The sequence below is a fragment of the Eriocheir sinensis genome, chromosome 9 (genome assembly GCF_024679095.1).
Source record: "Eriocheir sinensis breed Jianghai 21 chromosome 9, ASM2467909v1, whole genome shotgun sequence".
NCBI lineage: Eukaryota > Metazoa > Arthropoda > Malacostraca > Decapoda > Varunidae > Eriocheir > Eriocheir sinensis.
This window is the reverse complement of record NC_066517.1, coordinates 18,238,723-18,251,747: the sequence shown is the minus strand read 5'-3', so window position 1 is coordinate 18,251,747 and position 13,025 is coordinate 18,238,723. Positions and strand designations below refer to the sequence as shown.

Genomic DNA, 13,025 nt, shown 5'->3' with positions numbered 1-13,025 from the left:
TTGATTCACTTCCCACCTCTGCACACTCGGCTCCCCCATTCCCCCCAACAGCCAACACAAATATGCATCTGACAGGTGCCCTGTGCATTATTAATCAAGGTCCAGACGAAGTGATAATGCTCAGGTTCAGTGTCCTTGTCGGCCATTTTGAATCGGGTTTAAGCAACAGACAAATGCAGTCAGCTTTTAATGGGTGTACAATTAAATATAAAAAAATAAAAAAGGGTATTATTCTAGTGTTTGCCCATACTCACCCCTCGCAACCAAAATTGGCTAGGGGTCCTTTGAGACTGTGGGGAATGCGGCGGTACACATGAAATGCGTCGCAAATATAGTTTTTGAATTATGGGGGGTTGAAAAATATCCTAGATATAGGGAAACTCCTTACATTTACCTAGATGTAGGAAAATTACATACATTGTTATTTTTTTACCACGTACGGAAACCACGCAATTTCACATTTCAATCAGTCTCCATACCAAAGGGGGAGCGAAGGGGGCGAAGCCCCTCCCCTGTCACAGTATTAAGGTAATAATGAAGCAGTTCGGTTTTCATGGGGTTCTGTTCGTTAATAATAAAGAAAACGGGGTGTCAGTGCACAGGTTCAGTAGTGTCAGCCATCTTGCATCGGGTGTAGCTACGTTGGAGTTTCAAAAAAGGAAGACAAACAGATTCAACTCTTCTACATCCTTATAAAACACACTTACCTTTGTCGTCCCCGTGATCCTTGTGTTACCGTCATCTTGGTGTTGCTGCTGGTTGTCCTGTCCCTCAAGCGTCCCTGTAATGCCTCGTTTGTGTATCCCGGTGTGGCGGCAACGACACTCCACCCCTCACCACTTCCGTCTTGGGACTAACGAGGTCACCGCCCGCCCGCCCGCTGCCGAGGTGGGCACCAGAAACTCACCGCTACTAGATTATCGTACTTGGGGTATTATATTTTCCAATTTCGTACCCCAAAACTATCGTCAATACACCGATAACGATATTCATTTCGAGTTATCGTTTATATTGGTAGTTATTGATGTTATCCAGCAATATTTATGAGGAAGAAACCGGAATATACAATGATAATACAATTTTGTGCGTACGATAATCTGGCAACGCGGGGATGGCTACTGGGCTTAGAGATCTCTACATCTTTATTACTACCTTATTTTACCCTTATTTATATTACGTAGAAGTGAAGGATAACACGCAGAGGAGGCAAATAAATGGAGAGATAAGTTGAAAAGACATAAAAAAAGCACTGATAGGTAATGAAATCCCTATAAAAAGACAACCAGCACAATATTAATGGAGGGAAACGAGGTGATGATGCAGCGAAACGAGTCACATGGAAGAAAACGGGAAGTAACCTAGAAAGAGAGAAAGGTATGCTTCCTATCAATTGTGCTGTGTAGCTTAATTTTTCTTCACTGCAATACACTATCGCACTTTACTTTTCAGTTTGTTGCTGGAATAACCTACTGACATTGCTTATCCGTGCACTTATTCAAGCATTTGTGCCCTTTTCTCCCAGCACTGCATCTCCATACAACCCCTACACGTACCGTGCGATTGCCCCGTTGTCCTCCTCTAGCCTCTTAGCCCACTCCTTTCTGGTGCTACTAATAACTCCCCTCTCTGCCTCTCATAGTTGCTGCATTCTTCTTTTAGGTGTTCCACTGATTCTTTCTCCCCTGTCCTACAGCTACAGTTATGGTTTCCCCCGTCCCTGTTCCTGCCATTTAGCTGCGGGGTTCTCGTTCTTGCTTTAAACAACAGCTTGCTCCCCCAGTCTCCTACATGCCAGTCTACTCCCTCTAGCTTCTGTGTCTTGCTGTACCATCTTAATGTCGACTCTTTTACTCTAAAATTCATAGGCCCAGCCTAGGCAGATGGCACACCACCTGTTCATCTTCCCTATCAGGCTGATGGATAAATGGGTTTTCCGGGAAAGCAAACTCTTTTAACTTAGACATTAGATACTTGCCTGTGTCCCAGGGTAATAGGTTCTCACTTGATGCAGGATTAAGGGCCAGAGACAAATAAGCGCTGATGAACAACACATTTGTGAGACCAACACTAGCATGCTGCTCCACGGTGTGGGATCCTTACACACACACACACACACACACACACACACACACACACAATTGCTCCCCTCATAGACCCACAACAGTACGGCAATATCAAGTCAACCTCCACCACACACTGCCTAATTAATCTCCTGGACTTTGCCTACAGAAATCTTGAAAAACGCAAAACATCAGTTTCTCTCGCTTTTATTGATTTCCGAAAGGCTTTTGACCTAGTTCACCACACCACAGTCATCAACAAAGCAATAAACCTAGGGCCTGGTCTCCTCCCTGGGCTGCTGGCTGATTTCCCAGCCAAGTAAAACAGTGGGTGATTTCAGGTGGGCCTCCCTCCTCTACACCTTACTTGCGGGGTACCTCAGGGTGGACGACACCACAGTGGGAGTACAGTTGACAACAGCAACCCAGATTATTCCCACCTCCAGGAAACACTACACAACCTACACACATGGACAACACAAAACATGGTCACCATCAACGACACCAAACTACACTCCTACACATCAACACCTCCTCTGCCCTGTGGTGTCCATCAACGTCACCCTGGACAACAAAGCTCACCAGATCTGCCACCGCTGGCGAGCGCGTACTCTCCGTTCATCCTCCCCAAACTGACATACGCGTCCCCAGCGTGGTCTTCCTCCATCAACATCACGCAGCGCCGCCAACTTGAACGCGTCCAGAAGCGAGCCTGCAAAATCATCCTGGGCCCTCACTACACCAGCTATCAGGACGCCCTCGACTCCTCCATCTCACCAGCCTACGTCAACACGAGACCTCTACATTACACCGGTTCGCACCAAGCTTCTCAACCAGCAGACACAGACACATCCTCCCACCCGCAGTGAACCGCCCTCAGCAATCAGTGGTGATGGTCAAATATATCAACAATGCAAACTAAGCAGCAACAAATTTGTTTTTTAAATATTTTTCATTAGGACTTATTGTTGTTGTTATTATGATTATTATTATTATTATTATGATTACTATTATTATTATCATTATTATTATCGTGATTATTATTATTATCTTTACTATGATTATTGCTATTATTGTTATTTCTATTTTCCTTTTTATTTTCGATCATACTACTTTGTTCATTTGTCTCATTCATTTCATTTCATCTTCCATTGATGTATATTTTCAGCTCTAGGGCTGCCTGGTACTTCATGAAATAAACCGTTTATTATTATTATTATTATTATACATTTATAAGTTAGCATTAATCAACACCAAGGTGGCTCGGTTCGTTATAAACAAAGAACTTGAACGCCAGGCATCACAACACAGATCAAACAACTGATTAACATGTAACCTCTTCACACGTGCAGACAAGCACACACTTAAAATTCTGTACAAGATCACATACACTTACATTGACATTGACCCACACACATACTTACAGGACGCAAACAGTCAGCGTACTTGTAACACACTCAGCCAAAAATACCAAACATATCACACTAACACTGACGCATGTACAGACTCATACTTTTCACGCACCACACGTGACTGGAACAGCCTCCCCCTACAGACTTTAGACTGCGGTACAATAGACTCATTCAGAAAACAAATACACACTCACTTGTCACAACACACCAAGACTAACTAGTAGTACATCTATTCACTTCCCTTCCCTACACACTCGGCACCCCAGTCCCCCCAGCAGCCAACACAAATATCCATGTTATGCACCTTGTTAGGGATAATTTGTTGAAAGGCATGTAAAGTAACGAGGTGAGTACCTGTGAGAGGCTATAACGCCTCCCTTCCCTCGTTGGCTCCTTGCTTCACTATTTCTAGTATGTTTCAAATGTTCGTTCAGCGCCCAGTAGTTGGTTTCATTTCAGTTGACTAAATAATCGGAGCCCCGAACCTCCTTTACCTCCTGCCTTGCCTCAGCAGTTTAAGGCAGTCCCTTCAGGAACCACCGTAGCGAACACATCGCTGGGTAACTTGCTTGTAAGCGAGCCTGAACTGACTCCGGGGCACGCTTAGTGCCTCGTGATTGTGTCCGACTGTATATCAGTCTGTGCTATTCAGTGCTTTTCGGCTTGGCCGATCAGCGCTTAGGCTCCGTTTAGTAGCGCTTTGGTAACGTGAATGTAACGTCGAGCCGGTATTGGACACTGAGACTTGTGTCTAGTCTAATTACTAATTGCGAGTGTAGTATTTGCTTCGCTTGCTTGTTTTGTGCTTTAGTGTTCGTTTTCACAGTGTCATGCGGAAGTACCGTGACTTATCACTTTGTGAGTGACTACTGGGCATTGAAGTTACATTTAGTGTTTGTTTTGTCTTTTTGGTGGTAACTTCCGTTGCTGCATTGTAACTATTGTGTCGGGCTATAATTATTTCTACATGTTTTGTTTTGCCAACACCGGTAGTCTGCTGCGGTGTAGGATATTTCTTGTGTTGCAGACATATTAGCCCTATTATCTTAAGTTGTTGCATTGTTATTAACGTAAGTGGAGTGGGACCCCCCCCCCCTTGCCTTCGGTACCGTCTCTCGTATCGAGGCAGGCTCCTTTTGGTATCTTTTGTTCCTTGGCGTGATTTATATCAGTGACTTAGTTATTTATATTAAAGTAATTATTTATCTTAGCGTTTTCAATTATTCCGTTGCGTGACTATACCTCTCTGGTATAGTATTGGTGGTCTCGGATTGGGAGGTTTTGGCCGCCTAACAATCGACAACTCGAGTCCTCGCACCACCTCTTCGTGGTGTGATTGGAGAGTCAACGAACCACGAGCCTAACCTGACGAGTGGTTAAAAACACGCTCGCCCTAACAACCTGTACTGGTGTCCTGTGCATTGCTTGTGAAGATCAAGAAAAAACACAGCTTATCAAATGCCTCCAACTTTACCTAATGATAACACTGCTGAACTATAACTCCTTCAATCACTCGGCACAAATAGGGTCATGAAAATCAAGATCAATTCTATCCTCCGGCATATGAAAATAAAGCAAAACAATTGTACAAATGCATTTATTTAACTAATAAAAACATTGAGCACAATTAACAGGTACAATTTTTTTTTTCTTATTACACAGATTAATCAAGAAAAACTGAATATCAAGACATTGCTGGGTTCCCAGGTGTGATTGGGGACATTCATGGAACACGTGGACTCGAAATTAAAAAAATACATGAAACTATTAATAATTATCATAACTGGGTACATGTTGACTTTACAGTTTTGACTCCTAAGATTAGAAGAAACTAATGACACCAACAGTTTGTGACTTGAGCAAGTTGATAAATCCTGCCAGGAGGTACTCAGGATGAAAGGGGGGCCTGCATAGAGACTTGTCCAGAGGGACCCTCGGACTTAACGTTGTAGGGTGGGTGAGGCGACGCGTCCCCCAGCGTATGCCACCTTTGATAATCCAAACTGGATACTTTCTACAACAATTGGAATACTATTCATGCCTTCAAATTATACCTCGGCAACAAAAATGATTGAATATAATTTTAAACAAAACTCGTCATTTAGGAAACTTAACATATTTGGACCTATAGCCGCATAATTAGTAATCTTGTACTTATCTTGAACCCGCAACCAGCGTGACGGGAGAGCCACTCCTTACAGAGTCAGCCAAAGAGGTACCCCACTCGCCAAGTGGGTTATGGGAGGCTCCCTTATCAGGCCTAGGTGCCGCACTACAACCTAAGGCAACTGAACCTTACTTGATGGATAGCAATCTACTGCTGCTAGATTAGCAATCGATTACCATTTAAATATAATATTGAATTGTTACTGCTTCACTCATTGTTAATCTAACCTAACTGGTATTTTTTTGTGGTATCAGTGACCCAAAAAACACACACTGAAACAAACTATTCATCCTTACATTATGCATAAATAGGGGTTACCAATGATTATGAAAATTAACTAGCAGCCTACCCATGGTTATAACAATGATGAATAACAAATCGACGTGTATCGGCAATAAACACGTCAGTCACTGTAAGGTAAAGGTAAAGTTGGGGGCATACGCTATTGCAGCGCGTGGCCTCGGTGCTCATCTCCGTCGTATTGGCCCTTGAGCCTGTGGTGGGAGGGAGCCCATTACCCCGGGACACAGGGCCAGTGTGACATCCGGGTGGGTGCTATTCTATATAAAATACAGCCGTCGCGTTTCCCTCCCCTACCTCGCCCGGCCACAAAACCCTTTGCCCGCCATACATGTATGGCTCTCCACACATTTATTCATCCAACTGTTATCGTTGAAAGCCACTACAGGCCTCTTGCCGGGCCCGAAATTAAAATTTCAACGCCCCGCCCACTGCACCACTTTTAACTTATTATTCATGGTTTTCGGCAAATATCTATGGCTAAATATGTAACTGGCATACAGTACCTACAATTTCGGATCAAAATGGGTGCAGGTTGCGGCGTCAGCTGATCGGTTCCGCTAAACGGAACACGCCAGATCACGACCCAGAAACGGGTTACGCTAAATGGAAGACGCTATTTGTTGTTGGTTTGCTCTCTCTCTCTCTCTCTCTCTCTCTCTCTCTCTCTCTCTCTCTCTCTCTCTCTCTCTCTCTCTCTCTCTCTCTCTCGTGTCACCCATGGAGGACCTAAAGGAGAGAGAGAGGGGGGGGGGGGAACACCAGAGAATAAAACTACGTACATTATCCATTTCTTTTCTATTTCTATTTCCTTGCATATAAAGAAACGAATTATAAGAAAAAAGAAACAACAAACACAAATGATCTCTTGTGGCCGGTACGATAACTATTTACCTTTTTTTTTTTTAAGAAAGTTTGTGTTTGTTTGGCTTAAAAGTAGGAGGTTCATGCGTCCAATAAATAACAATGCTCTTAAAAACGACACACACACACACACACACACACACACACACACACACACACACACACACACACACACACACACACACACACACACAACCTTGACTGTACTAACTTGACACTGTAGGTCTTTAACACACACACACACACACACACACACACACACACACACACACACACACACACACGGCCTTGACTGCATTAATTTGGCACTGTGGGTCTTGCGAACGAACACTTTGCTTGTCACTCTCTTCCTCCTCCTACTCCTCTTCCTCAACACTCACCAAGGACGGTTTTTGTGTCTCCAGTTCGATTTCTTTGGCTCGTACGTCCTCGAGCTCAAAATATCTTCCTCGTCTCACTCGGTTAGGATTTAAGTCATTCAGTTCGTCAGTCAGTTGTTTAGTCAGCCAGTTTGTTAACCACCCCGTTCATCAAGTTAGTCAGTTGCTTATACAGACAATTCGTTAATCAACCCTGCTGTCATCATGTCAGTCAATCAGTCAGTTTGTCAGCCAGTTATTTAGTCAGCCTGTTTGCTAACCACCCCTTTCGTCATCTAATTAATCAGTCAATCAGTCATTCACACTTCCTCAGCAAATCCGTTAGTCAGTTACCTAGTCGGTCAGTCAGTCAGCCATATAGTCAGTCAGTCAACCAGTCCGTCAGCAAGTTGGTAAATCAGTCACGTAGTCAGTCAGTCAATGTACGAACTCAAGCCAGACATGAAAAAATCCTCGGAACTTTCGTTTGCCTGAAGTGAAAGAGAGAAAATAAACGTTAATGGTGCACATAAACGAGGGCAAAGCAAAATATGATGGAGAGACTGAGACAATTCTGAGAGTTGGTTTGCGACTTTGCATTTAAAAAAGGAAGGAAGGGAAGAATATGAATAAGAACAAGAGGAACAAGAGGAAGAAGAACAAGAGGAATAACAACAAGAGGAAGATAAACAAAAACAACAATACATAAGCTAAAAAGAAAAGGTAAAAGAAAAAAACGAACAAAAAATAAAAAGGCAAAAAAGCTGAGAAAAAGAAAACTAAATAAGACAAAAAGGTTATATCTATACGTTTATCTATAAAAAAAAACTATAATTAAGAGAGACAGAGAACTATTCTTTCCGTCACTCACTTCACCGGCGCCTCCTTCGCCCTCGCCTCCAGCTGGGCCACGGTGTCAGGTAGGGTCTTCCCGCGGGTCTCAGGTAACAGCAGCGTGCCCGCCCCCGCCATCAGCGCCCCCACGCCGAAGACCACGAAGGGCGCCCACGGGTGAAAGGTGCCCTGAAGGAGATGATTTACATAGAATTACATAGAACATCAGACCACACAGACCCCATGGTCCAGACTAGGTGATCTGTCCTTAAACCTAAGTGATTCTACATTAATCAGATGGCTCCAAAATTTTGCATTTCTACTCTAGTTAAATAATTAAGTTGGAGTCAATCGTGCTACACTGGACCACTGAAGGTGGGAGCTTATTCCATTCTCGGACTACGACGTTGGTGAAGAAAAAAATGGTGCAGTCTGAATTTACTCGCCTACATTTAAGTTTTGTGCCATTATTCCTCGTTCGCAAAGTGTCATCGATCATGAACAATTCTGATTTGTCCACATTCGTAAATCCATTAAATATTTGAAAACATTCAATCATTTAAAATGGAGGCGACGTTTCTCAAGAGAGAACATGTTAAAGAGTGGAAAGCCTCTCGTCGTAGGGTTTGTTGTGCAAGGAATGGATCATTTTTGTTGCCCGACGTTGAACACCTAATTTAGCAATGTCTTTTGCATGGTGGGGAGACCAAAACTGTACCGCATATTCCAAGTGGGGTCTGAGTAAACTATTGTAGAGCGGAAGTATTACTTCTATATTTTTTAATAAAAAGTTTATTTTAATGAAGCCCAACATTCTGTTTGCTATATTTGCAGCATCGATGTATTGCTGTGAGAATTTAATGTTTGACGCGATTTTGACACCCAGGTCCTTGACGCATTGAACGCTTTAGAGTGTAAGAGGAAGTGTGGAGGAGGATTAGGAAGGAATGGTGGAATAGGAGAGATATAAAAGTGGGGAAAGAGGATGGGGGAGTAAAGTGAAGAAATAAAAAGGGGAAGTGAGATGGACGAATAAGAAGGAGGAATGTGAAAGGAAGTGAGGTGGAGTAATAGGAAGAGATGGAGAAATGGGAAAATAAGAAAAGGAAGAGAGGTGGAAGAATAGGAAGAGAAGGAAAAGTGGAGGAATAGGAAAAGGAAGTAAGGTGAAGGAATGGCAAGAGATGGAAAATGGAGAAACAAAGAGGAAGTGAGGCGGAAGAATAAGAATAGGAGGAGGAAGAGGAAAAACGAGAATAAAGACAGAGGATGCGAGACGAAAAGAAGGAAGACTGTGAGTGAAAAGCAAAAGCCTGATAAGGTGGAAAATGAAACTGAGGCCTTGAGAAAAGAAGGAAAAAATAAATAAATAAATGAAAGAAGAAATAACTAGAGAAAGAAGAAAAAAATGATGAAAATGATAACAACAAAAAAGACAAAGAAGAGGAGGAGTAGGAAGAAGAAGAGGAGGCTGTAGAGTTTAATATAGACAAGCACATCTAGGTAGTGGAGACAAAACTTAGCGAGGTGGTGATATATTTCCATCCAAAGCAGGGAGGCAATTTGGCCGACAATGATGAATACTTGTGAATGCGTCGGCAGGAAATATACAAGGAATAATGTACAGGGGAGAGGAGAAAGAGGGAAGAAGTACATAGCAAAAAAAATGACGCGAGAGAGAAGGGGAAAGCGAAGGAGAGAGAAGGAGGAGGGAGATAAGGGGAAGGGACAGGGAAGAGGAGGAAGAGGAGAGGAAGTACAGAGAAAAAGAAATGGCACAAGAGAGAGGGGAAAGCGAGGGAGAGAGAGAGAAGGATTGAGATGAGGGAAGGACTTTTTTGTGTGTGGGGAGGATCGAAGTGAGGAATGAGGAAAGTTTGAGGTGTTGAGAGGTGTGTGTGGAAGCGAAGAAGGTAAGTAAATGCTCTTTCCTTAATCCCAAAGAAAATATTGATGCTTTTTTTTTTTCTCAGGGCGCGTAGAAAACTTATGCAAACAATACATCAAACACGACGACATCAAAGGGGATTAAGAAGAGAACAAGCAGAGAAACAAAAACTAAAAAAACAAATAAAAAACAAAACAAAAACAGGGTGTCAACGATCTAGAGCAGTGAGGAAGGAAGAAAAAAACGTGATGAGCATAAAAAAAATAAAAATAACAATAAGAAAAGTAACGCATTGTAGGAAAGCTCAGGACGAAATGAAGGATAAAGTGAATAAAAACGAGAGAACAAGCAAACAAAACAACAACAAAAAAAGGGTGCCATCAACCTGGAACACTGGGGAAGGAAGAGGAAAACAGGATAAAGATGAAAAAAAAAAATAACCATCAAAGAAAACACACAGATTAAATGAAAGTTCAGAAGAAAACGAAGAATTAAGAGGATTCATAAAAGAGAGAACAAGCAGACGAGCAAAAGAAAAACAGGATGGAAAGGAAAGGCATTAGACGAGGGCACTGAACAGGGAAGCGAGAAACGTGATTAAGACAAAAATACACAATACAAATAAAAAAAAAATCCATTCTGGAAGAGGTCAGAACCAAAGAAATAAAGAAAAAACGCTAGACCACGGAGAACGATGACAAGCATGAAAGAAAACTACCAAAATAGAACCAAAGCCCACAACAATAAACTGATTAAAATGACAAAAAAATACACTAAAAAGAAACATTGTCGAAGGAAAATAACGCAAGACCAAAAAAATGAAGACACTGAACCGAGTCACCAAGGAAAACTTTAAAAAGAACGAAAAAAATAAAAAAAATAAAAAATCCCAAAACAGAACCAAATCACACATAAAAACAACAACTATCAAGATAAAAAAACTAAACGAAAAAAAATATTGAGAACAAAATCAGATAAAAAGGGAAGGGAAACGATGACAGAAAAAGAAGAAAACGATCAAAACACAAGCTGAGCCAAGACAAACGTAGCCCAAGACCCACCACCAGGTCCGTGATGAAGGGGGACACCATACCGCCGATACGGGACATCATGAAGGAGGTCCCGATGCCCCGACTTCGCACCTCCGTCGGCAGGAGTTCGCTGGAGTAGAAGATGACGGTCTGGAAGCACCCCGTGATGGCCACCTTCCCGATCATGGCCAAGGTCACCACCGTGGAGCTGTATGCTGGAAGGGAGAGAAAGCGAGTTCGTAGGTCGAGGAAGGAGTACAAGAGGATGATGGATAAAGAGGAAACGGGAGGTGGAGTTTGTAAGGTGAGGAAGGGGCAAAAAGAGGATGGAGAAGTTCGTATGGTGAGGAATGGCAAGCAAGCGTTGGAGGAGTTTGTAAATATAGAAAACGGAGCAGGGATAAGAGTTCGAGGCTGGACCAATGCATAAAACATATCAGTCTCACCTCCTATCCTATTATATATTACACGCACTGTTTGCTACTCGTTCCTTCTTTCCTCTTACTATAGTAACACCAACAGTTACTACTACTACTACTACTACTACTACTACTACTACTACTGTAGCAGTCACCGCTCAAATATCGTGCTCTCTTATCCGGTGACTCCTCAGAAAATGTGGCGCTGCAGCACAGACTCTGATGTTCGTTCTTACTCTGTCAACGTTTTCGTTCGTGCTCCCGTCTCGCTGTGTCTTGTGCGTAAAATTGTTTATCTCTTGTTACTTGTTTATCTTCTACTGTCTGTCCTCGTCCTGCAATACATTCCTTCTACATATTGTATACCACACATACTAACACTCCAATGTCATTCACACTTCACTACATCTACACAAACACATATACACTCAACCACCTCTTTTATGTGTCGAGAGACGCGCCAGTCCTCGTCGACAGATCGACTCGGTCGGCTAGATTTCGATCGCCGATAGAGTCGGTCTGTCGGCATCCTGCTACGGGCCGCCAATAGGCTTAGCCCGTGCTCCCCCAAGCAGGGAGGGAGCGTTTTTGCACTCTTAACGGGCCGTCTGAGGACGAGGGCCCGTTTCCCCTAGTGATACTAGGGGATAAATCTTTGAGGAGGAGGAGGACTTTTATGTGTTTTGTCCGTGTCAATGAGCTGTGTGATTTTTGTCAATAAAGTAACCCTGACGGATATTGCCATTCTCTATCCGTGAACAAATTAGCGCTTAGAACACTCACTACCACTAACAACTGGTGACCCTGCAGTGTTGCTATGGTTCAAGGTGGCTTATAAGCCAGTGCCGTTTCAAGGGCACTCTCTCCCAGAGGGTGGACCTGAGTCAGAAGCATCTGATTCATTCGTCCTACCTCTCCTGGGGCAATAAACCTCACAACCACTTGGGGTTCGTGAGGTTGAGCCTTAGGTCGGGAGAAACATTACGCCCTTATGGCGTATTTGCCACCTTCAGGGCTCTCCCCCGCCCTCCCCCAGGCACCCTCTGTGCCCCGTCTCCAGGCGCCCTCTGCGCCTCCTCCAGGCACCCTCTGTCCCACCTCTCCAGGCGCTTTCTGCGCCTTCTCCAGCCACCTTCAGCGCCTCCTCCAGGCACCCTCTGTGCCCCCTGGTGCTCCTCCCAGCGCTCACCCCCCCCACCCACCCCTACCCCTCCTCCTCCCTGCCCTCCCGCTGGTACGGCGACTGAGACACGCACACCGTGTGACACTACACACTCAGTGAACACTCAAACACAGTGCGACACATTACTGAGACACACTGTGCCACACAGACTCAGTGTACACGCCACACAGACTCAGAGAGACACGCAAACACAGTGTGACACCCCACTGGGATTACTAGCTGCCCCCTGGATTACTCATCGCCTTTTGGATTTATCACCGCCCTTTTGGATTACCTCACTCTCCTGTGGATCCTTATGTACAGTGCAGTGTCTCCAACAGTTAGTGCAGCAAGTCCCCACCAACAATTAGTGGTGCTCTTTTACCCGGTGACTCCTCAGAAAATGTGGCGCTGCAGCACAGACTCTAATGTTCGTTCTTACTCTGTGTCAACGTTTTCGTTCGTGCTCCCGTCTCGCTGTACCTTGTGCGTATAATTGTTTATCTCTTGTTACTTGTTTATCTTCTAC

The 13,025-nt window shown here is 43.7% G+C and overlaps 2 protein-coding genes across 7 annotated transcripts in view; both read right to left on the bottom strand.

Annotated features, from left to right (window-relative positions):
* Positions 1-839, bottom strand: part of LOC126996068 (organic cation transporter protein-like) — a 39,444-nt gene extending 38,605 nt beyond the window's left edge. The window contains exon 1 of one of the 2 annotated variants that reach the window (XM_050856138.1): positions 708-839. Coding sequence is in view for 1 of the 2 variants with exons in the window: in XM_050856136.1 (XP_050712093.1) it covers positions 708-742 (35 nt within the window). In the remaining variant the exon portion in view is untranslated. The remainder of the gene's footprint in view (positions 1-707) is intronic. The other variant, XM_050856136.1, reaches the window with a different exon arrangement.
* The window catches only part of LOC126996067 (organic cation transporter protein-like), a 70,546-nt gene that overhangs the window by 38,605 nt on the left and 18,916 nt on the right, over positions 1-13,025 (bottom strand). For 2 of the 5 annotated variants that reach the window (XM_050856133.1, XM_050856135.1), the window contains exons 11-13: positions 10,946-11,130; positions 8,034-8,185; positions 5,131-7,653 (exon numbers count right to left, since the gene is read on the bottom strand). In XM_050856133.1, the coding sequence (XP_050712090.1) occupies positions 7,614-7,653; positions 8,034-8,185; positions 10,946-11,130 (377 nt within the window). In that variant the 3' untranslated portion in view covers positions 5,131-7,613. Of the gene's footprint in view, positions 1-5,130; positions 7,654-8,033; positions 8,186-10,945; positions 11,131-13,025 lie in introns of those variants that run through there. The other 3 variants (XR_007750894.1, XR_007750895.1, XM_050856134.1) reach the window with 3 other exon arrangements.